Source organism: Oncorhynchus keta, chromosome 10, assembly GCF_023373465.1.
Source record: "Oncorhynchus keta strain PuntledgeMale-10-30-2019 chromosome 10, Oket_V2, whole genome shotgun sequence".
In the NCBI taxonomy this organism is placed as follows: Eukaryota; Metazoa; Chordata; class Actinopteri; order Salmoniformes; family Salmonidae; genus Oncorhynchus; species Oncorhynchus keta.
Window position 1 is genome coordinate 189,167 of NC_068430.1, and position 27,613 is coordinate 216,779.

Sequence of the window (27,613 nt, forward strand, 5' to 3'; positions counted from 1 at the left end):
TAAGTGGAGCCCAACCCTGGCTGATGGTGTTACCTGACAGTCTGTAACAGTAAGTGGAGCCCAACCCTGGCTGATGGTGTTACCTGACAGTCTGTAAGTGGAGCCCAACCCTGGCTGATGGTGTTACCTGACAGTCTGTAAGTGAAGCCCAACCCTGGCTGATGGTATTACCTGACAGTCTGTAAGTGGAGCCCAACCCTGGCTGATGGTGTTACCTGACAGTCTGTAACAGTAAGTGGAGCCCAACCCTGGCTGATGGTGTTACCTGACAGTCTGTAAGTGGAGCCCAACCCTGGCTGATGGTGTTACCTGACAGTCTGTAAGTGGAGCCCAACCCTGGCTGATGGTGTTACCTGACAGTCTGTAACAGTAAGTGGAGCCCAACCCTGGCTGATGGTGTTACCTGACAGTCTGTAAGTGGAGCCCAACCCTGGCTGATGGTGTTACCTGACAGTCTGTAACAGTAAGTGAAGCCCAACCCTGGCTGATGGTGTTACCTGACAGTCTGTAAGTGGAGCCCAACCCTGGCTGATGGTATTACCTGACAGTCTGTAAGTGGAGCCCAACCCTGGCTGATGGTGTTACCTGACAGTCTGTAAGTGGAGCCCAACCCTGGCTGATGGTGTTACCTGACAGTCTGTAACAGTAAGTGAAGCCCAACCCTGGCTGATGGTGTTACCTGACAGTCTGTAACAGTAAGTGAAGCCCAACCCTGGCTGATGGTGTTACCTGACAGTCTGTAACAGTAAGTGAAGCCCAACCCTGGCTGATGGTGTTACCTGACAGTCTGTAACAGTAAGTGGAGCCCAACCCTGGCTGATGGTGTTACCTGACAGTCTGTAAGTGGAGCCCAACCCTGGCTGATGGTGTTACCTGACAGTCTGTAAGTGAAGCCCAACCCTGGCTGATGGTGTTACCTGACAGTCTGTAAGTGAAGCCCAACCCTGGCTGATGGTGTTACCTGACAGTCTGTAAGTGAAGCCCAACCCTGGCTGATGGTGTTACCTGACAGTCTATAAGTGAAGCCCAACCCTGGCTGATGGTGTTACCTGACAGTCTGTAAGTGAAGCCCAACCCTGGCTGATGGTGTTACCTGACAGTCTGTAAGTGGAGCCCAACCCTGGCTGATGGTGTTACCTGACAGTCTGTAACAGTAAGTGAAGCCCAACCCTGGCTGATGGTGTTACCTGACAGTCTGTAAGTGAAGCCCAACCCTGGCTGATGGTGTTACCTGACAGTCTGTAAGTGGAGCCCAACCCTGGCTGATGGTGTTACCTGACAGTCTGTAAGTGGAGCCCAACCCTGGCTGATGGTGTTACCTGACAGTCTGTAAGTGGAGCCCAACCCTGGCTGATGGTGTTACCTGACAGTCTGTAACAGTAAGTGGAGCCCAACCCTGGCTGATGGTGTTACCTGACAGTCTGTAACAGTAAGTGAAGCCCAACCCTGGCTGATGGTATTACCTGACAGTCTGTAAGTGGAGCCCAACCCTGGCTGATGGTGTTACCTGACAGTCTGTAACAGTAAGTGGAGCCCAACCCTGGCTGATGGTATTACCTGACAGTCTGTAAGTGGAGCCCAACCCTGGCTGATGGTGTTACCTGACAGTCTGTAACAGTAAGTGGAGCCCAACCCTGGCTGATGGTATTACCTGACAGTCTGTAAGTGGAGCCCAACCCTGGCTGATGGTATTACCTGACAGTCTGTAAGTGGAGCCCAACCCTGGCTGATGGTGTTACCTGACAGTCTGTAAAAGTAAGTGGAGCCCAACCCTGGCTGATGGTGTTACCTGACAGTCTGTAACAGTAAGTGAAGCCCAACCCTGGCTGATGGTGTTACCTGACAGTCTATAAGTGAAGCCCAACCCTGGCTGATGGTATTACCTGACAGTCTGTAACAGTAAGTGAAGCCCAACCCTGGCTGATGGTGTTACCTGACAGTCTGTAAGTGAAGCCCAACCCTGGCTGATGGTATTACCTGACAGTCTGTAACAGTAAGTGAAGCCCAACCCTGGCTGATGGTGTTACCTGACAGTCTGTAACAGTAAGTGGAGCCCAACCCTGGCTGATGGTATTACCTGACAGTCTGTAACAGTAAGTGAAGCCCAACCCTGGCTGATGGTGTTACCTGACAGTCTGTAAGTGGAGCCCAACCCTGGCTGATGGTGTTACCTGACAGTCTGTAAGTGAAGCCCAACCCTGGCTGATGGTATTACCTGACAGTCTGTAACAGTAAGTGAAGCCCAACCCTGGCTGATGGTGTTACCTGACAGTCTGTAAGTGGAGCCCAACCCTGGCTGATGGTGTTACCTGACAGTCTGTAACAGTAAGTGAAGCCCAACCCTGGCTGATGGTGTTACCTGACAGTCTGTAAGTGGAGCCCAACCCTGGCTGATGGTGTTACCTGACAGTCTGTAAGTGGAGCCCAACCCTGGCTGATGGTGTTACCTGACAGTCTGTAAGTGAAGCCCAACCCTGGCTGATGGTGTTACCTGACAGTCTGTAACAGTAAGTGAAGCCCAACCCTGGCTGATGGTGTTACCTGACAGTCTGTAACAGTAAGTGGAGCCCAACCCTGGCTGATGGTGTTACCTGACAGTCTGTAAGTGGAGCCCAACCCTGGCTGATGGTGTTACCTGACAGTCTGTAACAGTAAGTGAAGCCCAACCCTGGCTGATGGTGTTACCTGACAGTCTGTAACAGTAAGTGGAGCCCAACCCTGGCTGATGGTGTTACCTGACAGTCTGTAACAGTAAGTGAAGCCCAACCCTGGCTGATGGTGTTACCTGACAGTCTGTAACAGTAAGTGGAGCCCAACCCTGGCTGATGGTGTTACCTGACAGTCTGTAAGTGGAGCCCAACCCTGGCTGATGGTGTTACCTGACAGTCTGTAACAGTAAGTGAAGCCCAACCCTGGCTGATGGTATTACCTGACAGTCTGTAAGTGGAGCCCAACCCTGGCTGATGGTGTTACCTGACAGTCTGTAACAGTAAGTGAAGCCCAACCCTGGCTGATGGTATTACCTGACAGTCTGTAAGTGGAGCCCAACCCTGGCTGATGGTGTTACCTGACAGTCTGTAACAGTAAGTGGAGCCCAACCCTGGCTGATGGTATTACCTGACAGTCTGTAAGTGGAGCCCAACCCTGGCTGATGGTGTTACCTGACAGTCTGTAACAGTAAGTGGAGCCCAACCCTGGCTGATGGTATTACCTGACAGTCTGTAAGTGGAGCCCAACCCTGGCTGATGGTATTACCTGACAGTCTGTAAGTGGAGCCCAACCCTGGCTGATGGTGTTACCTGACAGTCTGTAAAAGTAAGTGGAGCCCAACCCTGGCTGATGGTGTTACCTGACAGTCTGTAACAGTAAGTGGAGCCCAACCCTGGCTGATGGTATTACCTGACAGTCTGTAACAGTAAGTGAAGCCCAACCCTGGCTGATGGTATTACCTGACAGTCTGTAACAGTAAGTGAAGCCCAACCCTGGCTGATGGTGTTACCTGACAGTCTGTAAGTGGAGCCCAACCCTGGCTGATGGTGTTACCTGACAGTCTGTAAGTGGAGCCCAACCCTGGCTGATGGTGTTACCTGACAGTCTATAAGTGGAGCCCAACCCTGGCTGATGGTGTTACCTGACAGTCTGTAAGTGAAGCCCAACCCTGGCTGATGGTGTTACCTGACAGTCTATAAGTGAAGCCCAACCCTGGCTGATGGTGTTACCTGACAGTCTGTAAGTGAAGCCCAACCCTGGCTGATGGTGTTACCTGACAGTCTGTAAGTGAAGCCCAACCCTGGCTGATGGTGTTACCTGACAGTCTGTAACAGTAAGTGAAGCCCAACCCTGGCTGATGGTGTTACCTGACAGTCTGTAAGTGGAGCCCAACCCTGGCTGATGGTGTTACCTGACAGTCTATAAGTGGAGCCCAACCCTGGCTGATGGTGTTACCTGACAGTCTGTAAGTGGAGCCCAACCCTGGCTGATGGTGTTACCTGACAGTCTGTAAGTGGAGCCCAACCCTGGCTGATGGTGTTACCTGACAGTCTGTAAGTGGAGCCCAACCCTGGCTGATGGTGTTACCTGACAGTCTGTAACAGTAAGTGAAGCCCAACCCTGGCTGATGGTGTTACCTGACAGTCTGTAACAGTAAGTGGAGCCCAACCCTGGCTGATGGTGTTACCTGACAGTCTGTAAGTGGAGCCCAACCCTGGCTGATGGTGTTACCTGACAGTCTGTAAGTGGAGCCCAACCCTGGCTGATGGTATTACCTGACAGTCTGTAACAGTAAGTGAAGCCCAACCCTGGCTGATGGTGTTACCTGACAGTCTGTAACAGTAAGTGGAGCCCAACCCTGGCTGATGGTGTTACCTGACAGTCTGTAAGTGGAGCCCAACCCTGGCTGATGGTGTTACCTGACAGTCTGTAACAGTAAGTGGAGCCCAACCCTGGCTGATGGTATTACCTGACAGTCTGTAAGTGGAGCCCAACCCTGGCTGATGGTGTTACCTGACAGTCTGTAACAGTAAGTGAAGCCCAACCCTGGCTGATGGTATTACCTGACAGTCTGTAACAGTAAGTGAAGCCCAACCCTGGCTGATGGTGTTACCTGACAGTCTATAAGTGAAGCCCAACCCTGGCTGATGGTGTTACCTGACAGTCTGTAAGTGAAGCCCAACCCTGGCTGATGGTGTTACCTGACAGTCTGTAAGTGAAGCCCAACCCTGGCTGATGGTGTTACCTGACAGTCTGTAAGTGAAGCCCAACCCTGGCTGATGGTGTTACCTGACAGTCTGTAAGTGAAGCCCAACCCTGGCTGATGGTGTTACCTGACAGTCTGTAAGTGGAGCCCAACCCTGGCTGATGGTGTTACCTGACAGTCTGTAAGTGAAGCCCAACCCTGGCTGATGGTGTTACCTGACAGTCTGTAACAGTAAGTGAAGCCCAACCCTGGCTGATGGTGTTACCTGACAGTCTGTAACAGTAAGTGGAGCCCAACCCTGGCTGATGGTGTTACCTGACAGTCTGTAACAGTAAGTGGAGCCCAACCCTGGCTGATGGTGTTACCTGACAGTCTGTAAGTGAAGCCCAACCCTGGCTGATGGTATTACCTGACAGTCTGTAACAGTAAGTGAAGCCCAACCCTGGCTGATGGTGTTACCTGACAGTCTATAAGTGGAGCCCAACCCTGGCTGATGGTGTTACCTGACAGTCTGTAAGTGGAGCCCAACCCTGGCTGATGGTGTTACCTGACAGTCTGTAAGTGAAGCCCAACCCTGGCTGATGGTGTTACCTGACAGTCTGTAACAGTAAGTGGAGCCCAACCCTGGCTGATGGTATTACCTGACAGTCTGTAAGTGGAGCCCAACCCTGGCTGATGGTGTTACCTGACAGTCTGTAAGTGGAGCCCAACCCTGGCTGATGGTGTTACCTGACAGTCTGTAAGTGAAGCCCAACCCTGGCTGATGGTGTTACCTGACAGTCTGTAACAGTAAGTGGAGCCCAACCCTGGCTGATGGTGTTACCTGACAGTCTGTAACAGTAAGTGGAGCCCAACCCTGGCTGATGGTGTTACCTGACAGTCTGTAACAGTAAGTGGAGCCCAACCCTGGCTGATGGTGTTACCTGACAGTCTGTAAGTGGAGCCCAACCCTGGCTGATGGTGTTACCTGACAGTCTGTAAGTGAAGCCCAACCCTGGCTGATGGTGTTACCTGACAGTCTGTAACAGTAAGTGGAGCCCAACCCTGGCTGATGGTGTTACCTGACAGTCTGTAACAGTAAGTGGAGCCCAACCCTGGCTGATGGTGTTACCTGACAGTCTGTAAGTGGAGCCCAACCCTGGCTGATGGTGTTACCTGACAGTCTGTAAGTGAAGCCCAACCCTGGCTGATGGTGTTACCTGACAGTCTGTAACAGTAAGTGGAGCCCAACCCTGGCTGATGGTGTTACCTGACAGTCTGTAACAGTAAGTGGAGCCCAACCCTGGCTGATGGTATTACCTGACAGTCTGTAAGTGGAGCCCAACCCTGGCTGATGGTATTACCTGACAGTCTGTAAGTGGAGCCCAACCCTGGCTGATGGTGTTACCTGACAGTCTGTAACAGTAAGTGAAGCCCAACCCTGGCTGATGGTGTTACCTGACAGTCTGTAAGTGGAGCCCAACCCTGGCTGATGGTGTTACCTGACAGTCTGTAACAGTAAGTGAAGCCCAACCCTGGCTGATGGTGTTACCTGACAGTCTGTAAGTGGAGCCCAACCCTGGCTGATGGTGTTACCTGACAGTCTGTAACAGTAAGTGAAGCCCAACCCTGGCTGATGGTGTTACCTGACAGTCTGTAAGTGGAGCCCAACCCTGGCTGATGGTGTTACCTGACAGTCTGTAAGTGGAGCCCAACCCTGGCTGATGGTGTTACCTGACAGTCTGTAAGTGAAGCCCAACCCTGGCTGATGGTGTTACCTGACAGTCTGTAACAGTAAGTGGAGCCCAACACTGGCTGATGGTATTACCTGACAGTCTGTAACAGTAAGTGAAGCCCAACCCTGGCTGATGGTGTTACCTGACAGTCTATAAGTGAAGCCCAACCCTGGCTGATGGTGTTACCTGACAGTCTGTAAGTGAAGCCCAACCCTGGCTGATGGTGTTACCTGACAGTCTGTAAGTGAAGCCCAACCCTGGCTGATGGTGTTACCTGACAGTCTGTAACAGTAAGTGAAGCCCAACCCTGGCTGATGGTGTTACCTGACAGTCTGTAAGTGGAGCCCAACCCTGGCTGATGGTGTTACCTGACAGTCTATAAGTGGAGCCCAACCCTGGCTGATGGTGTTACCTGACAGTCTGTAAGTGGAGCCCAACCCTGGCTGATGGTGTTACCTGACAGTCTGTAAGTGGAGCCCAACCCTGGCTGATGGTGTTACCTGACAGTCTGTAAGTGGAGCCCAACCCTGGCTGATGGTGTTACCTGACAGTCTGTAACAGTAAGTGAAGCCCAACCCTGGCTGATGGTGTTACCTGACAGTCTGTAACAGTAAGTGAAGCCCAACCCTGGCTGATGGTGTTACCTGACAGTCTGTAACAGTAAGTGGAGCCCAACCCTGGCTGATGGTGTTACCTGACAGTCTGTAAGTGGAGCCCAACCCTGGCTGATGGTGTTACCTGACAGTCTGTAAGTGGAGCCCAACCCTGGCTGATGGTATTACCTGACAGTCTGTAACAGTAAGTGAAGCCCAACCCTGGCTGATGGTGTTACCTGACAGTCTGTAACAGTAAGTGGAGCCCAACCCTGGCTGATGGTGTTACCTGACAGTCTGTAAGTGGAGCCCAACCCTGGCTGATGGTGTTACCTGACAGTCTGTAACAGTAAGTGGAGCCCAACCCTGGCTGATGGTATTACCTGACAGTCTGTAAGTGGAGCCCAACCCTGGCTGATGGTGTTACCTGACAGTCTGTAACAGTAAGTGAAGCCCAACCCTGGCTGATGGTGTTACCTGACAGTCTATAAGTGAAGCCCAACCCTGGCTGATGGTGTTACCTGACAGTCTGTAAGTGAAGCCCAACCCTGGCTGATGGTGTTACCTGACAGTCTGTAAGTGAAGCCCAACCCTGGCTGATGGTGTTACCTGACAGTCTGTAAGTGAAGCCCAACCCTGGCTGATGGTGTTACCTGACAGTCTGTAAGTGAAGCCCAACCCTGGCTGATGGTGTTACCTGACAGTCTGTAAGTGGAGCCCAACCCTGGCTGATGGTGTTACCTGACAGTCTGTAAGTGAAGCCCAACCCTGGCTGATGGTGTTACCTGACAGTCTGTAACAGTAAGTGAAGCCCAACCCTGGCTGATGGTGTTACCTGACAGTCTGTAACAGTAAGTGGAGCCCAACCCTGGCTGATGGTATTACCTGACAGTCTGTAACAGTAAGTGAAGCCCAACCCTGGCTGATGGTGTAACCTGACAGTCTGTAACAGTAAGTGCAGCCCAACCCTGGCTGATGGTATTACCTGACAGTCTGTAAGTGGAGACCAACCCTGGCTGATGGTGTTACCTGACAGTCTGTAACAGTAAGTGGAGCCCAACCCTGGCTGATGGTGTTACCTGACAGTCTGTAACAGTAAGTGAAGCCCAACCCTGGCTGATGGTGTTACCTGACAGTCTATAAGTGGAGCCCAACCCTGGCTGATGGTGTTACCTGACAGTCTGTAAGTGGAGCCCAACCCTGGCTGATGGTGTTACCTGACAGTCTGTAAGTGGAGCCCAACCCTGGCTGATGATGTTACCTGACAGTCTGTAACAGTAAGTGGAGCCCAACCCTGGCTGATGGTATTACCTGACAGTCTGTAAGTGGAGCCCAACCCTGGCTGATGGTGTTACCTGACAGTCTGTAAGTGGAGCCCAACCCTGGCTGATGGTGTTACCTGACAGTCTGTAAGTGAAGCCCAACCCTGGCTGATGGTGTTACCTGACAGTCTGTAACAGTAAGTGGAGCCCAACCCTGGCTGATGGTGTTACCTGACAGTCTGTAACAGTAAGTGGAGCCCAACCCTGGCTGATGGTGTTACCTGACAGTCTGTAACAGTAAGTGGAGCCCAACCCTGGCTGATGGTGTTACCTGACAGTCTGTAAGTGGAGCCCAACCCTGGCTGATGGTGTTACCTGACAGTCTGTAAGTGAAGCCCAACCCTGGCTGATGGTGTTACCTGACAGTCTGTAACAGTAAGTGGAGCCCAACCCTGGCTGATGGTGTTACCTGACAGTCTGTAACAGTAAGTGGAGCCCAACCCTGGCTGATGGTGTTACCTGACAGTCTGTAAGTGGAGCCCAACCCTGGCTGATGGTGTTACCTGACAGTCTGTAAGTGAAGCCCAACCCTGGCTGATGGTGTTACCTGACAGTCTGTAACAGTAAGTGGAGCCCAACCCTGGCTGATGGTGTTACCTGACAGTCTGTAAGTGAAGCCCAACCCTGGCTGATGGTGTTACCTGACAGTCTGTAACAGTAAGTGAAGCCCAACCCTGGCTGATGGTGTTACCTGACAGTCTGTGACAGTAAGTGGAGCCCAACCCTGGCTGATGGTATTACCTGACAGTCTGTAAGTGGAGCCCAACCCTGGCTGATGGTGTTACCTGACAGTCTGTAAGTGGAGCCCAACCCTGGCTGATGGTATTACCTGACAGTCTGTAAGTGGAGCCCAACCCTGGCTGATGGTGTTACCTGACAGTCTGTAACAGTAAGTGAAGCCCAACCCTGGCTGATGGTGTTACCTGACAGTCTGTAAGTGGAGCCCAACCCTGGCTGATGGTATTACCTGACAGTCTGTAACAGTAAGTGAAGCCCAACCCTGGCTGATGGTGTTACCTGACAGTCTGTAAGTGAAGCCCAACCCTGGCTGATGGTGTTACCTGACAGTCTATAAGTGAAGCCCAACCCTGGCTGATGGTATTACCTGACAGTCTGTAACAGTAAGTGAAGCCCAACCCTGGCTGATGGTGTTACCTGACAGTCTGTAAGTGGAGCCCAACCCTGGCTGATGGTATTACCTGACAGTCTGTAACAGTAAGGAGCCCAACCCTGGCTGATGGTGTTACCTGACAGTCTGTAAGTGGAGTCCAACCCTGGCTGATGGTGTTACCTGACAGTCTGTAAGTGGAGCCCAACCCTGGCTGATGGTGTTACCTGACAGTCTGTAAGTGGAGCCCAACCCTGGCTGATGGTGTTACCTGACAGTCTGTAAGTGGAGCCCAACCCTGGCTGATGGTATTACCTGACAGTCTGTAAGTGAAGCCCAACCCTGGCTGATGGTATTACCTGACAGTCTGTAACAGTAGGTGTCGTATTTGCTGCTGGGGTCCACGGGGTCTTTGTATAGCACTATACCAACATGGTTGTCACCACAATTGACCGAGGGAAACCTGGTTGGATAGCCCACTTTCTTCCCCTGTATCCATCCAGCAACGCATCGGTGCATTCCCAGCTAGAGAAAGACATGAACTGCAACATCAGGAGGTGGAGTGTCAATCAGACAGTTACTGGTTGCATCCCGATTCTCTGCCCTTCTCTTAAAAACTGCACTTGTACACTTCCTGGTCGTCACCGATTTTAAAAGCATTGGCTGGAGCCTGGGAGTTTCCACTGACCAGGAGTGTGCAAGTGCACAGGGGGAGAATTGGGACACTACCACTGTAAAACTTCTAAATAGTGAACTATCACTTTCAATCACCAGGTTACATGTAGCTGAGAGTTAATGATGTCCTGGTTCAACTTCAAACTACTGCCACTGACCAAATAGTTGGGAACACTTAAAATCAAGAGTATAATTTTGCTGAGTTAAATGGGCAGTCTGTGATTGGCACATCAATGTGTGGACTTTTTAAAGTAATGATATATAGCTTTTGATGAAAAGTGTCAGGATGACTGCTCTGTTGTTTCGAATCCCAGATTTTCCTTTTAAAGGATGACCTCTGACCTGTTGTGCATCAGCCATCTGAGAGAAGGTGGCGAGCGTAGCCCCCTCAGCTTGACAGGCTAGCTCAGCATCTGTGTAGTTCAGCTGGTACTTCCCTGCACTGGAACGCAGGTGGAACACTCCGGCAGTGTTACCTGACGACACAAAGGAACAAACGGGCTCTTAATAAAGATGGAAATCACTTTAAAGGTAAGAATCTGCTGAATTATGTTGCCATGAGCAGCACCGCAGATCAAATCAAACCAAAGTTTATTTGTCACGTGCGCTGAATACAACAGGTGTAGTAGACCTTACAGTGAAATGCTGAATACAACAGGTGTAGTAGACCTTACAGTGAAATGCTTACTTACAGGCTCTGACCAATAGTACAAAAAGGGTATTAGGTGAACAATAGGTAGGTAAAGAAATAAATCAACAGTAAAAAGACAGGCTTTATACAGTAGAGAGGCTTTATACAGTAGAGAGGCTATGTACAGTAGCGAGGCTATGTACAGTAGCGAGGCTATGACAGTAGAGAGGCTATGACAGTAGAGAGGCTTTATACAGTAGCGAGGCTATGACAGTAGCGAGGCTATGACAGTAGAGAGGCTTTATACAGTAGCGAGGCTATGACAGTAGCGAGGCTATGACAGTAGCGAGGCTATAAAAGTAGCGAGGCTATAAAAGTAGCGAGGCTACATACAGACACCGGTTAGTCAGGCTGATTGAGGTAGTATGTACATGTAGATATGGTTAAAGTGACTATGCATATATGATGAACAGAGAGTAGCAGTAGTGTAAAAAGAGGGGTTGGCGGGTGGTGGGACACAATGCAGATAGCCTGATTAGCCAATGTGCAGGAGCACTGGTTGGTCGGGCCAATTGAGGTAGTATGTACATGAATGTATAGTTACAGTCACTATGCATATATGATAAACACAGAGTAGCAGTAGCTTAAAAGAGGGGTTGGTGTTATGATAATTAAACACGCAGTCACACAGAGTATCTGCGCGTGTGCAGGTGTTAGCGTCACGTTGATACGACGCAGTAACTACTGGACCAAAACTTCAGAGAAGTTTCAACGCTTCAATGCTCTTAGTTGTTGTTGACATTGAACTACTACTGCTGTATTGCATCTTGCTGAGTCCTCTTCTCCTCCTCTGGTCCTCTTCTCCTTTAATATGTATAAATAACCTGACACAATTGGGAAGAACAATCTGACGACCCGTCACCAAAGTGTGCTACTTTTTATTTTTTATTTTTTGTGTTGTTTGTAACTTATTTTGTACATAATGTTGCTGCTACCGTCTCTTATGGCCAAAAATAACTTCTGGACATCAGGACTCGGAAGAACCTTTTTCCTTTAACGAGTCCAATGAGAAGGATATACTGCTCTCCCGGGAACAGACCCAGATCCCCGTTATTTGCGTGAAGAAGAGACGGAGGAAAAAAGCACGCAGATCAGGCTTTTGAGAATCCGTAGACGAGCAAGTAACCGCTCGCTGTGATCAATTCTACTTGCTAACAATCATTGGAAAATAAAATAGATGACCTACGTTTACGATTATACTACCAAAGGGACATTCAGAACTGTAATATCCTATGTTTCACAGAGTTGTGGCTGAACGACGACACGGATGACAATATAGAGCTAGAGGGATTTTCAATGCACCGGCAGAACAGAGAAGCCACTTCTGTTAAGACGAGGGTTGGGTGTGTGTTTTTTTTGTCAATAACAGCAAGTGCACGATGTCAAATATTAAAGAAGTCTCGAGGTATTGCTCACCTGAGGTAGAAAACCTCATGATAAGCTGTAGACCACACTATCTACCAGAAGAGTTCATCGGTCTGTGGTGGTCTACTTACCACCACAGATTGATGCTGGCACTAAAACCACACTCAACCAGCTCTACTCAACTACCAATAATAATAATAATAATACAATTCTAATCCAGAAGCACTCCTAGTGGCCGGGGACTTTAATGCAGACAAACTTAAATCAGTTTTACCAAATTTTTACCAGCATGTCAAGTGCAACCAGAGGAAGAAAATAACTATAGACCACATTTACTCCACACAGATAGAAGCATACAAAGCTCTCCCTCGCCCTCCATTTGACAAATCTGACCTGAACTCGATCCTCCTGATTCCTGCTTACAAGCAAAAACTAAAGCAGGAAGTACCAGTGACGCATGCAATACGGAAGTGGTCAGATGGCGCGGATGCTACTCTACAGGAATGTGTTGCTAGCACAGACTGGAATATGTTCCGGGATTCATCCAATGGCATTGAGGAGTACACCACATCAGTCATCAGCTTCATCTATAAGTGCATCGACGACGTCATCCCCCACAGTGACCGTGCGTACATTTCCCAACCAGAAGCCATGGATTACAGGCAACATCCGCATTGAGCTAAAGGCCAGAGCTGCCGCTTTCAAGGAGTAGGACACTAATCCGGACGCCTATAAGAAATCCTGCTATGTCCTCAGACGAACCATCAATGCTTCAATACAGGATTAAGATTGAATCCTACAACACCGGCTCTGACACTCGTCGGATGTGGCTTGAAAACTATTATGGACTACAAAGGGAAACCCAGACGAGCTAAACTTCCTTTATGCTCGCTTCGAGGCAAGTAACATTGAAGCATGCATGAGAGCACCAGCTGTTCTGGATGACTGTGTGATAACGCTCTCGGTAGCCGATGTGAGCAAGACCTTCAAACAGGTCAACATACACAAAGCCACAGGGCCAGATGGACTACCAGGATGTGTACTCAAAGCATGCGTGGACCAACGGGCAAGTGTCTTCACTGACATTTTCAACCGCTCCCTGACTGAGTCTGTAATACCTACATGTTTCAAGCAGACCACCATCGTCCCTGTGCCAAAGGAAGCGAAAGTAACCTGCCTGAATGATTATCGCCCCCATAGCACTCATGTCGGTAGCCATGAAGTGATTTGAAAGGCTGGTCATGGTTCACATCAACAGCATCCTCCCGGGTACCCTAGAGCCACTCCAATTCGCATACCGACCCAACAGATCCACAGATGATGCAATCTCAATCGCACTCCACACTGCCCTTTCCCACCTGGACAAAAGGAACACCTATGTGAGAATGCTGTTCATTGACTACAGCTCAGAGTTCAACACCATAGTGCCCACGAAGCTCATCACTAAGCTAAGGACCCTGGGACTAAACACCTCCCTCTGCAACTGGATCCTGGACTTCCTGATGGGCCGCCCCCAGGTGGTAAGGATAGGCAACAACACGTCTGCCACACTTATCCTCAACACTGGTGCCCCTCTGGGATGCGTACTCAGTCCCCTCCTGTACTCCCTGTTCACCCACGACTGCGTGGCCAAACACGACTCCAACACCATCATTAAGTTTGCTGACGACACAACAGGGGTAGGCCTGATCACTGACAACGATGAGACATCCCATAGGGAGGAGGTCAGAGAACTGGCAGTGTGGTGCCAGGACAACTTCTCCCTCAACGTGAGCAAGACAAAAAGGCTGATTGTGGACTACAGGAAAAGGGCGGCCGAACTAGCCCCCATTAACATCAACGGGGCTGTAGTGGAGCAAGTTCCTTGGTGTCCACATCACCAACGATCTATCACACACCTTGACAGGCGTGAAGATGGCACGACAAAACCTTTTCCCCCTCAGGAGACTGAAAAGATTTGGCATGGGTCCCCAGATCCTCAAAAAGTTATACAGCTGCACCATCGAGAGCATCCTGACCGGTTGCATCACCGCCTGGTATGGCAACTGCTCGGCATCTGACCGTAAGGCGTTACAGACGGTAGTATGAACGGCCCAGTACATCACTGGAGCCAAGCTTCCTGCCATCCAGGAACTATATAATAGGCGATGACAGAGGAAAGCCCATTAAATTGTCAGATACTCCAGTCACCCAAGTCATAGACTGTTCTCTCGGCAAGCGGTACCGGAGCGCCAAGTCTAGGACCAAAAGGCTCCTTAACAGCTTATACCCCCAAGCCATAAGACTGCTGAACAATTAAATCCAATTGCCAGCGGACTATTTACACTGTTGGTTAAGGGCTGTTCACGGTAAGGCTGTATTTGGCGCAGTTTTGTCAAAAGACACAATGCCACAGATGTCTCATGTTTTGAGTGAGCGTGCAATAGGCAAGCTGACTGCAGGAATGTCCAACCACAGCTGTTGCCAGATAATTTAATGTTCATTTCTCTACCATAAGCCCCATCATCGTTTTAGAAAATGTGGCAGTACGTCCAACTGGGCTCACAACCATAGACCACATGTATAGCATTGTGTGGGTGAGCGGTTTGCTGATGTCAATGTTGTGAACAGAGTGTCCCATGGTGGCGATGGGCTTCTGGTATGGGCGGCATAAGCTAAGGACAATGAACACAAGTGCATTTTATCGATGGCAATTTGAACGCAGAGAAACCGTAACGAGATCCCGAGGCCCATTGTGGTGCCATTCATCTGCCACCATCACCTCATGTTTCAGCATGACAATGCATGTATCATTCAGGATAATGCTGTCTGTCTGTCTCTGTGTCTCTGTGTCTCTGTGTCTCTGTGTCCTGTCTGTCTGTCTGTCTGTCTGTCTGTCTGTCTGTCTGTCTGTCTGTCTGTCTGTCTGTCTGTCTGTCTGTCTGTCTGTCTGTCTGTCTGTCTGTCTGTCTGTCTGTCTGTCTGTCTGTCTGTCTGTCTGTGTAAAATGTATGTAGTACAGAACCAGTCAAAAGTTTGAATTCATCTACTCAATTAAGGGGTTTTCTCTATTTTTTAAAATTGTTTTATACATTGTACAATACTAGTGAAGACATCAAAACCATTAAATAACTCATATGGAATCATGTAGTAAACAAAAAAAGTGTTAAACAAATCCAAATATATTTGAGATTCTTCAAAGTAGCTTTGCATTCTTTCAACCAGCATCACCTGGAATGTTTTTCCAACAGTCTTGAATGAGATCCCACATACGCTGAGCAATTGGCTGCTTTTCTTCACTCTGTGGTCCAACTCATCCCAAAACATCTCAATTGGGTTGAGGTCAGGTGATTGTGGAGGCCAGGTCATCTGTTGCAGCACTCCATCACTCTCCTTCTTGGTCATATAGCCCTTACAGAGCCTGGAGGTGTGTTGGGTCATTGTCCTGTTGAAAAACAAATGATAGTCCCACTAAGCGCTGCAGAATGCTGCAGAATGCTGTGGTAGCCATGTTGGTTAAGTGTGCCTTGAATTCTATATAAATCACAGACAGTGTCACCTGCAAAGCACCTCCACACCATCACACCACCTCTTCCATGCTTCACAGTGGGAAGCACACATGCAGAGATCATCAATTGACCTACTCTGCGTCTCACAAAGGCATGGCTGTCGGAACCAAAAATCTCACATTTGGACTCATCAGACCAAAGGACTGATTTCCACCGGTCTAATGTCCATTGCTTGTGTTTCCTGTTCAAGCAAGTCTCTTATTTTTATTGGTGTCCTTTAGTAGTGGTTTCTTGCAGCAATTCAACCATAAAGGCCTGATTCACGCAGTCTCCTCTGAACAGTTGATGTTGAGATGTGTCTGTTACTTGAATTCTGAAGCATTTATTTGGGCTGCAATTTCTGAGTCTGGTAACTCTAATGAACTTCTCCTCTGCAGCAGAGGTAACTCTGGGTCTTCCTTTCCTGTGGGGGTCCTCATGAGAGCCAGTTTCATCATAGCGCTTGAGGGTTTTTGCGACTGCACTTGAAGAAACTTTAAAAGTTCTTCACGTTTTCCGGATTGACTGACCTTCATGTCTTAAAGTAATGATGTACTGTCGTTTTTCTGTGCTTATTTGAGTTGTTCTTTCCATGATATGGACCCTAATTGCTAAAAGACCATCTTCTGTATGCCACCCCTACTTTGTCACAACACAACTGATTGGCTCAAATGCATTAAGAAGGAAAGAAATTCCACAAATGAACTTTTAACGAGGCACACCTGTTAATTGAAATGCATTCCCGGTGACTACCCCATCAAGCTGGTTGAGAGATTACCAAGCTGGTTGAGAGTGTGCAAAGCTGTCATCAAGGCAAATGGTGGCTACTTTGAAGAATCTCAAATTTAAAATAAAAAATATGTATATTTAACACTTTTATGTGTTATTTCATAGATGTGATGTATTCACTATTATTATACAATGTATAAAATTGTTAAAAAAAATAAAGAAAAATGCTTGAATGATTCCATATGTGTTATTTCATAGATGTGATGTATCTGTGTTGTCTGTTCACACTATTATTATACAATGTATAAAATTGTAAAAAAATAAAGAAAAAAATGCTTGAATGAGTAGGTGTTCTCAACTAGCCTACCTGGTTAAACTTGTACCTGGTTAAATAAAGGTGTTCTCAAGTCCTGGTTAAATAAAGTTTACATACAATTTAAAAAAAATAATAAAAAAACATTTAAACTCAGTTTTTCACAATTCCTGACATTTAATCCTAGTAAAAACTCCCTGTTTTAGGTCATTAATGATCACCACTTTATTTTAGGAATGTGAAATGTCAGAATAATAGTATAGAGAATGATTTATTTCAGCTTTTATTTCTTTCATCACATTCCCAGTGGGTCAGAAGTTTACATACACTCAATTAGTATTTGGTAGCATTGCCTTTAAATGGTTTAACTTGGGTAAAACATTTCGGGTAGCCTTCCACAAGCTTCCCACAATATTTTGGGTGAATTTTGGCCCATTCCTCCTGACAGAGCTGGTGTAACTGAGTCATGTTTGTAGGCCTCCTTGCTCTCATACGCTTTTTCAGTTCTGCCCACAAATTTTCTATGGGATTGAGGTCAGGGCTTTGTGATGGCCACTCCAATACCTTGACTCTGTTGTCCTTAAGCCATTTTGCCACAACTTTGGAAGTATGCTTGGGGTCATTGTCCATTTGGAACACCCATTTGCGACCAAACTTTAACTTTCTGATTGATGTCTTGAGATGTTTCTTCAATATATCCACACCATTTTCTTCCCTCATGATAACATCTATTTTGTGAAGTGCACCAGTCCCTCCTGCAGATAAGCAACCCCACAACATGATGCTGCCACCCCCGTGCTTCACGGTTTGGATGGTGTTCTTCGGCTTGCAAGCCTCCCTCTTTTTCCTCCAAACATAACGATGGTCAATATGGCCAAACAGTTCTATTATTGTTTCATCAGACCAAGTACAATCTTTGTCCCCAATGTGCAGTTTCAAACCGTAGTCTGGCTTTTTTATGGCGGTTTTGGAGCAGTGGCTTCTTCCTTGCTGAGCGGCCTTTCAGGTTATGTCGATATAGGACTCGTTTACTGTGTATATAGATACTTTTGTACCTGTTTCCTCCAGCATCTTCACAATGTCCTTTGCTGATGTTCTGGGATTGATTTGCACTTTTTGCACCAAAGTACTTTCATCGCTAGGAGACAGAACGCGTCTCCTTCCTGAGAGGTATGACGGCTGCGTGGTCCCATGGTGTTTATACTTGCGTACTATTGTTTGTACAGATGTGATACCTTCAAGCATTTGGAAATTTCTCCCAAGGATGAACCAGACTTGTGGAGGTCTACAATTGTCTTCTGAGGTCTTGGCTGATTTCTTTTGATTTTCCCATGATGTCAAGCAAAGAGGCACTAAGTTTGAAGGTAGTCCTTGAAATACATCCACAGGTACACCTCCAATTGACTCAAATGATGTCAATTAGCCTATCAGAAGCTTCTAAAGCCATGACATAATTTTCTGGAATTTTCCAAGCTGTTTAAAGGCAGTCAACTTAGTGTATGTAAACTTCTGACCCACTGGAATTGTGATACAGTGAATTATAAGTGAAATAATCTGTCTGTAAACAATTGATGGAAAAATGACTTGTGTCATGCACAAAGTAGATGTCCTAACCGACTTGCCAAAACTATAGTTTGTTAACAAGACATTTGTGGAGTGGTTGAAAAACTATTTTTAATGACTCCAACCTAAGTGTATGTAAACTTCCGACTTCAACTGTACATACACTACATGGCCAAATGTATGCGGACACCTGCTTGTCCAACATCTCATTCCAAAATCATGGAGATGGTCATGCACTCCACTCTTCTGGGAAGGCTTTCCACTAGATGTTGGAACATTGCTGCAGGGACTTGCTTCCATTCAGCCACGATCATTAGTGAGGTCGGGCACTGATGTTGGGCGATTAGGCCTGGCTCGCATTCGGCTTTCCAATTCATCCCAAAGGTGTTCGATGGGGTTGAGGTCAGGTCTCTGTGCAGGTCAGTCAAGTTTTTCCACTCGGGTTTCAACAAACCATTTCTGTATGGACCTTGCTTTGTGCAGAGTGGCATTGTCATGCTGAAACAGGAAAGGGCCTTCCCCAAACTGTTGCCACAAAGTTGGAAGCACATAATCGTCTTGAATGTCATTGTATGCTGTAGTGTTAATATTTCCCTTCACTGGAACTAAGGGGCCTAGCCCGACCATGGAAAACAGGTCTTAGGTCAGTTCTTAGTGTGGTAGTGCAGGTCTTAGGTCAGTTCTTACTGTGGTAGTGCAGGTCTTAGGTCAGTTCTTACTGTGGTAGTGCAGGTTTTAGGTCAGTTCTTACTGTGGTAGTGCAGGTCTTAGGTCAGTTCTTAGTGTGGTAGTGCAGGTCTTAGGTCAGTTCTTACTGTGGTAGTGCAGGTCTTAGGTCAGTTCTTACTGTGGTAGTGCAGGTTTTAGGTCAGTTCTTACTGTGGTAGTGCAGGTCTTCGGTCAATTCTTACTGTGGTAGTGCAGGTCTTAGGTCAGTTCTTACTGTGGTAGTGCAGGTCCTTGCACGTGGCCTGGGGGTGACATCCTCCGTTCTCCTCCAGACAGCGGTCGACGGGTGGAACCACCTTCTCCAGACACTGGAGCCCGTTCCCCACGTACCCATCAAGACACTCGCACTGACGCTCATTCTGATAGGATAAAACACATCAGGATATTACTAAAAACAAGGATAACTAGATCTCAAAATGTACCGGAGGAGACCAACCTTGGACTTTCTCCTCCAACGCATTTTGAGAAAGAAGTGAGGGGATAGGACGCAAGGAATCAGGTGTTAGGGGGTTTATGAGCAGCAGCGACTCTTCCTGGGGTCCACACACAACATTACATAATACAGAACATTAATAGACAAGAACAGCTCAAGGACAGAACTACATATACATTTAAAAGCATCTCACATAGCCTACATTACGGTATCAATACATACACACACAATCTCCAGGTCCAATAGGGGAGAGGCGTTGTGCCACGAGGCGTTGCTTTATCTGTTTTGTTAAACCAGGTTTGCTGTTCATTTGAGCAATATGATGGGATTTTCATGTAATACTGTACGCTTTCTTGAATTTGTTCTGGATTTGGGGACTGTGAAAAGACCCCTGGTGGCTTGTCTGGTGGGGTGAGTGTGTGTGTCAGAGCTGTGAGTAAGTTGACTATGCAAATCATTTGGAATTTCCAACACATTAAATGTTCTTATAAAGACAAGAAGTGTCACAGTCAGTCTTTCTTCAACTCTTAGCCAATGAAAGACTGGTATGCATAATGGTATGCATAATATTTATATTAGTCCTCTGATTACAATGAAGAGCAAGACGTGTCGCTCTGTTCTGGGCCAGCTGCAGTCTTTCTTAGCAGAACTTGACCATATGACTGGACAATAATCAAGATAAGATAAAACTAGAGCCTGCAGGACTTGCTTTGTGGAGTGTGGTGTCAAAAAAGCAGAGCATCTTTATATTATGGAGAGACCTCTCCCCATCTCTATATTATGGAGAGACCTCTCCCCATCTCTATATTATGGAGAGACCTCTCCCCATCTCTTTATTATGGAGAGACCTCTCCCCATCTCTTTATTATGGAGAGACCTCTCCCCATCTCTATATTATGGAGAGACCTCTCCCCATCTCTATATTATGGACAGACCTCTCCCCATCTCTATATTATGGATCTCTATATTATGAGACCTCTCCCCATCTCTATATTATGGAGAGACCTCTCCCCATCTCTTTATTATGGAGAGACCTCTCCCCATCTCTTTATTATGGAGATCTCTTTATTATGACCTCTCCCCATCTCTTTATTATGGAGAGACCTCTCCCCATCTTTATATTATGGAGAGACCTCTCCCCATCTCTTTATTATGGAGAGACCTCTCCCCATCTCTTTATTATGGAGAGACCTCTCCCCATCTCTTTATTATGGAGAGACCTCTCCCCATCTTTATATTATGGAGAGACCTCTCCCCATCTCTATATTATGGAGAGACCTCTCCCCATCTCTATATTATGGAGAGACCTCTCCCCATCTCTTTATTATGGAGAGACCTCTCCCCATCTCTTTATTATGGAGAGACCTCTCCCCATCTCTTTATTATGGAGAGACCTCTCCCCATCTCTATATTATGGAGAGACCTCTCCCCATCTCTTTCTCTATATATGGAGAGAGAGACCTCTCCCCATCTCTTTATTATGGAGAGACCTCTCCCCATCTCTTTATTATGGAGAGACCTCTCCCATCTCTATATTATGGAGAGACCTCTCCCCATCTCTTTATTATGGAGAGACCTCTCCCCATCTCTATATTCCCCATCTCTATATTATGGAGAGACCTCTCCCCATCTCTATATTATGGAGAGACCTCCCCATCTTTATATTATGGAGAGACCTCTCCCCATCTCTATATTATGGAGAGACCTCTCCCCATCTCTTTATTATGGAGAGACCTCTCCCCATCTCTATATTATGGAGAGACCTCTCCCCATCTCTATATTATGGAGAGACCTCTCCCCATCTCTATATTATGGAGAGACCTCTCCCCATCTCTTTATTATGGAGAGACCTCTCCCCATCTCTTTATTATGGAGAGACCTCTCCCCATCTCTATATTATGGAGAGACCTCTCCCCATCTCTATATTATGGAGAGACCTCTCCCATCTCTATATCTCTTTATTATGGAGAGACATCTCCCCATCTCTATATTATGGAGAGACCTCTCCCCATCTCTATATTATGGAGAGACCTCTCCCCATCTCTTCCCCATTATGGAGAGACCTCTCCCCATCTCTTTATTATGGAGAGACCTCTCTCTCCCATCTCTTTAGAGACCTTCCCCATCTCTATATTATGGAGAGACCTCTCCCATCTCTATCTCTATCTCTATTATGGAGAGACCTCTCCCCATCTCTATCTCTATATTATGGAGAGACCTCTCCCCATCTCTATATTATGGAGAGACCTCTCCCCATCTCTATATTATGGAGAGACTCTATATTATGGAGAGACCTCTCCCCATCTCTATATTATAGAGAGAGACTCCCCATCTCTATATTATGGAGAGACCTCTCCCCATCTCTATATTATGGAGAGACCTCTCCCCATCTCTAGAGACCTCTCCCCATCTCTATATTATGGAGAGACCTCTCCCCATCTCTATATTATGGAGAGACCTCTCCCCATCTCTATATTATTATCTCTATATTATGAGAGACCTCTCCCCATCTCTATATTATGGAGAGACCTCTCCCCATCTCTTTATTATGGAGAGACCTCTCCCCATCTCTATATTATGGAGAGACCTCTCCCCATCTCTATATTATGGAGACCTCTCCCCATCTCTATATTATGGAGAGACCTCTCCCCATCTCTTTATTATGGAGGAACCTCTCCCCAACTCTTTCTTATGGAGAGACCTCTCCCCATCTCTATATTATGGAGAGACCTCTCCCCATCTCTTTATTATGGAGAGACCTCTCCCATCTCTATATTATGGAGAGACCTCTCCCCATCTCTTTATTATGGAGAGACCTCTCCCCATCTCTTTATTATGGAGAGACCTCTCCCCATCTCTATATTATGGAGAGACCTCTCCCCATCTTTATATATTATCTCTTTATTATGGAGAGACCTCTCCCCATCTCTTTATTATGGAGAGACCTCTCCCCATCTCTATATTATGGAGAGACCTCTCCCCATCTCTATATTATGGAGAGACCTCTCCCCATCTCTTTATTATGGAGAGACCTCTCCCCATCTTTACAACCATTGAATCTATGACTTCATCCTGCTGACTGTTCCAAATGTCCAAACTGAATTTGGTAAAAGGGCTTTTATGTCCTCTGCGCCATCGTCTTGGAACACCTTACAAAATACTTTTAAACTGGAAGAACTTGTCCCGATTGGTGTTTTTAAATCACTGATGGAGGATTTTGAGGCTGATTCCCTGACCTGTCAATGTTTTTAATTTTCTGTTTTTGATTTTGTTAAACTATTGTGAATTCTATGGTTTTACTAGATTACTTTTTCATGTTTTTTTCATGTTGTCTGTCTGTAATTGTGTAATGACTTGGGGCTGCCTATCTTGGCCAGGACGCTCTTGAAAAATAGATTTCAAATCTCAATGAGCCCTTCCTGGTTAAATAAAGGTTATAGAAAATAAAAAAATGTTTTGACCATGACAGTTTACAATCTAAGTAATTTAGTTTCCTCAACTTGTTCAACAGCCACACCATTCATTACCAGAATCAGCGGAGGGCTAGAGCTTAGGGAATGATTTGTATCACATACAATGCTCTTAGTTTTTTCTCAACGGGTTATGGTCAATAATATCAAAGGCTGCACTGAAATCTAACAGTACATCTCCCACAAATGTTCTTATTATCAATTTCTCAATCAACCATCAGTCATTTGTGTCAGTGCAGTACATGTTGAGTGCCCTTCTCTATAAAAATGCTGAAAGTGTCAACCTGTTTACAGAGAAATACTATTTTATTTGGTCAAACACATTTCTTTCCAACAGTTTCCTAAGAGCTGGCAGCAAGCTGATAGGTCTGCTGTTAGAACCAGTAAAGGTAAAGCTTTATCACTTTTGGGTATCGGAATGGCTTTGGCTTCCCTCCAGGCCTGAGGACAAAGACTTTCCTCTAGACTCAGATTAAAGATATGTCAGATATTAGTGGCTATAGAGTCAGCTACCATCCTCAGTAGCTTTCCATCTAATTTGTCAAAGCCAGTTTTGTCATTATTGCTCGATAACAATAATTTCTCCACCTCTCCCACTAACTTTACAAAATTCTAACTTTCGTTTTTTTATGCACGATGGCTCACTGTTCGTGTGTGGCATTTCCTGCCTACATTTTCCCGCTTTGCCAATGAAGTAATCAATCAAATAATTGGAAACATTAAATGGTTTTGTGATGAATAAGCCATCTGATTGGATGAAAGATGGAGTTGAATTTGTCTTTCTACAAGATGGTGCCGACAGACATGGCAGCTCTGCTTTCAGCTCCTAAGCAACTTTGAAAGTATTTTTTTTGTGTGTGTTATTTCTTACATTATTAGCCCAGAAAGTTTTTTTGTGTTATTACACACAGCTGGAAACCTGCAACCACAACACGTCAATAACAGTTGACATGAGATCTTATCTAAGCATTACAGGGATATGGCTCTGAATATATACAGCAACACCTCCCCCATAAGCATTCCTGTCTCTTCTGTAGATGTTATATCCTTGTATTGCTGCTGCTGTATCATCAAATGAATTATCTAAGTGAGTCTCAGAAATGGCTAATATATAAATGTTATCTGTTGTTAACAAGTTATTGATTTCATTATTCATTACCTTATTTCTAAGACTACATATATTAATATGGGCTATTTTCAGTCATTTCCTGGGTAGCTGATCAGAGATAGACACATGGAAAAGAGAAAAGGATCTTGAATCTCTCAAGATCTTGGCTCTTTCCAGACCAACTACCTTGTCCTTGAACCTCAGGCATCTGATCACTGTCGGCCTGGGCCTGTCACCCGGGCCGGTGGTGGGTTTTCCAATCCTGTAGGTGCGCTCTACGTCAATCTTCCTGTGGTCCATCTTCAATTTCTCAGGTCATTTTCCTCACTTTGTCCTCAGACTCCGTCAAGGTCTCGTGGAGATTCTGAAATTTCATCCATAACCATATTGTTCCGTCTTGATTATCCCTGGAGATAATCTGATTCCTCAGTCATTGTTATAATGGATTCACACACAGAACTGATGACCTCTCTCAATGACTTGCCGTTCTCCTGTTTCACCTCACCGAGCTGAACCTGGGAGAACTGCAAACTGTTCTTCAGGTCCTGGACCTCTCTGGTCAGGTCGTCCATTCTTTTATTAGTTGACTCCACCAGTAATTGGACAAAACATTTGTATTTATTTTCTTGTTGTAACAACTTTTAGAACTATTTTATTTGTTTAGAAGAACTGTGATAGAAAGACACCACTGTCATCAACGGTACTCCTGGGTTATACAGGTTATACTGTTACTCCTCTCAGTTCCAGACAGGTTATACTGTTACTCCTCTCAGTTCCAGACAGGACAGGTTATACTGTTACTCCTCTCAGTTCCAGACAGGACAGGTTATACTGTTACTCCTCTCAGTTCCAGACAGGACAGGTTATACTGTTACTCCTCTCAGTTCCAGACAGGACAGGTTATACTGTTACTCCTCTCAGTTCCAGACAGGTTATATACTGTTACTCCTCTCAGTTCCAGACAGGACAGGTTATACTGTTACTCCTCTCAGTTCCAGACAGGTTATACTGTTTCTCCTCTCAGTTCCAGACAGGACAGGTTATACTGTTACTCCTCTCAGTTCCAGACAGGACAGGTTATACTGTTACTCCTCTCAGTTCCAGACAGGACAGGTTATACTGTTACTCCTCTCAGTTCCAGACAGGACAGGTTATACTGTTACTCCTCTCAGTTCCAGACAGGACAGGTTATACTGTTACTCCTCTCAGTTCCAGACAGGACAGGTTATACTGTTACTCCTCTCAGTTCCAGACAGGTTATACTGTTACTCCTCTCAGTTCCAGACAGGACAGGTTATACTGTTACTCCTCTCAGTTCCAGACAGGACAGGTTATACTGTTACTCCTCTCAGTTCCAGACAGGTCATGTCAGAGGGAAGATGGAAGCAGCAACAAACAGCATGGCTAACCGTGTCGCGGGCTGCGTTCAAGCCCTCAATGAAACCCTTCTAGCTTGATAGGCAACTAGCTAGCAACTAGGCTCGCTTCTACACCAAACAGCCCCACAGACCTGTCATTGGCCGTCAGGATCACTGGACCGATAGTTGCAGTCCCAGCAACGGATGCCAACCACCTCGTAGGATCCAAACTCAAACGGTAGCTAGCTACTAACCAAACTTAAACGGTAGCTAGCTACTAACCAAACTCAAACAGTAGCTAGCTACTAACCAAACTCGAACGGTAGCTAGCTACTAACCAAACTGAAACGGTAGCTAGCTACTAACCAAACTCAAACGGTAGCTAGCTAGGCAAACTCAAACGGTAGCTAGCTACTAACCAAACTCAAACGGTAGCTAGCTACTAACCTCAAACGGTAGCTAGCTACTAGAAACTCAAACGGTAGCTAGCTACTATCCAAACTCGAACGGTAGCTAGCTACTAACCAAACTCGAACGGTAGCTAGCTACTAACCAAACTCAAACGGTAGCTGTTACTAACCAAACTCAAACGGTAGCTAGCTACTAACAAACTCAAACGGTAGCTAGCTACTAACCAAACTCAAACGGTAGCTAGCTACTAACCAAACTCAAACGGTAGCTAGCTACTAACCAAACTCAAACGGTAGCTAGCTACTAACCAAACTCAAACGGTAGCTAGCTACTAACCAAACTCAAACGGTAGCTACTAACTCAAACTAACCAAACTCAAACGGTAGCTAGCTACTAACCAAACTCAAACGGTAGCTAGCTACTAACCAAACTCAAACGGTAGCTAGCTACTAACCAAACTCAAACGGTAGCTAGCTACTAACCAAACTCAAACGGTAGCTAGCTACTAACCAAACTCAAACGGTAGCTAGCTACTAACCAAACTCGAACGGTAGCTAGCTACTAACCAAACTCGAACGGTAGCTAGCTACTAACCAAACTCAAACGGTAGCTAGCTACTAACCAAACTCAAACGGTAGCTAGCTACTAACCAAACTCAAACGGTAGCTAGCTACTAACCAAACTCAAACGGTAGCTAGCTACTAACCAAACTCAAACGGTAGCTAGCTACTAACCAAACTCAAACGGTAGCTAGCTACTAACCAAACTCAAACGGTAGCTAGCTACTAACCAAACTCAAACGGTAGCTAGCTACTAACCAAACTCAAACGGTAGCTAGCTACTAACCAAACTCAAACTCAAAACTCAAACGTAGCTAGCTACTAACCAAACTCAAACGGTAGCTAGCTACTAACCAAACTCAAACGGTAGCTAGCTACTAACCAAACTCAAACGGTAGCTAGCTACTAACCAAACTCAAACGGTAGCTAGCTACTAACCAAACTCAAACGGTAGCTAGCTACTAACCAAACTCAAACGGTAGCTAGCTACTAACCAAACTCAAACGGTAGCTAGCTACTAACCAAACTCAAACGGTAGCTAGCTACTAACCAAACTCAAACGGTAGCTAGCTACTAACCAAACTCAAACGGTAGCTAGCTACTAACCAAACTCAAACGGTAGCTAGCTACTAACCAAACTCAAACGGTAGCTAGCTACAACCAAACTCAAACGGTAGCTAGCTACTAACCAAACTCAAACGGTAGCTAGCTACTAACCAAACTCAAACGGTAGCTAGCTACTAACCAAACTCAAACGGTAGCTAGCTACTAACCAAACTCAAACGGTAGCTAGCTACTAACCAAACTCAAACGGTAGCTAGCTACTAACCAAACTCAAACGGTAGCTAGCTACTAACCAAACTCAAACGGTAGCTAGCTACTAACCAAACTCAAACGGTAGCTAGCTACTAACCAAACTCAAACGGTAGCTAGCTACTAACCAAACTCAAACGGTAGCTAGCTACTAACCAAACTCAAACGGTAGCTAGCTACTCACTACTAACCAAACTCAGCGGTAGCTAGCTACTAACCAAACTCAAACGGTAGCTAGCTACTAACCAAACTCAAACGGTAGCTAGCTACTAACCAAACTCAACGGTAGCTAGCTACTAACCAAACTCGAACGGTAGCTAGCTACTAACCAAACTCGAACGGTAGCTAGCTACTAACCAAACTCGAACGGTAGCTAGCTACTAACCAAACTCGAACGGTAGCTAGCTACTAACCAAACTCGAACGGTAGCTAGC

At 46.3% G+C, this 27,613-nt stretch overlaps 1 protein-coding gene across 3 annotated transcripts in view; it reads right to left on the bottom strand.

The window, feature by feature from the left end:
• Window positions 1–27,613, bottom strand: part of stab1 (stabilin 1) — a 224,961-nt gene that overhangs the window by 15,318 nt on the left and 182,030 nt on the right. For all 3 annotated transcript variants that reach the window (XM_052526150.1, XM_052526149.1, XM_052526151.1), the window contains 3 exons: window positions 19,241–19,385; window positions 10,452–10,585; window positions 9,794–9,959 (listed from right to left, as the gene is read on the bottom strand). In XM_052526150.1, the coding sequence (XP_052382110.1) occupies window positions 9,794–9,959; window positions 10,452–10,585; window positions 19,241–19,385 (445 nt within the window). The remainder of the gene's footprint in view (window positions 1–9,793; window positions 9,960–10,451; window positions 10,586–19,240; window positions 19,386–27,613) is intronic.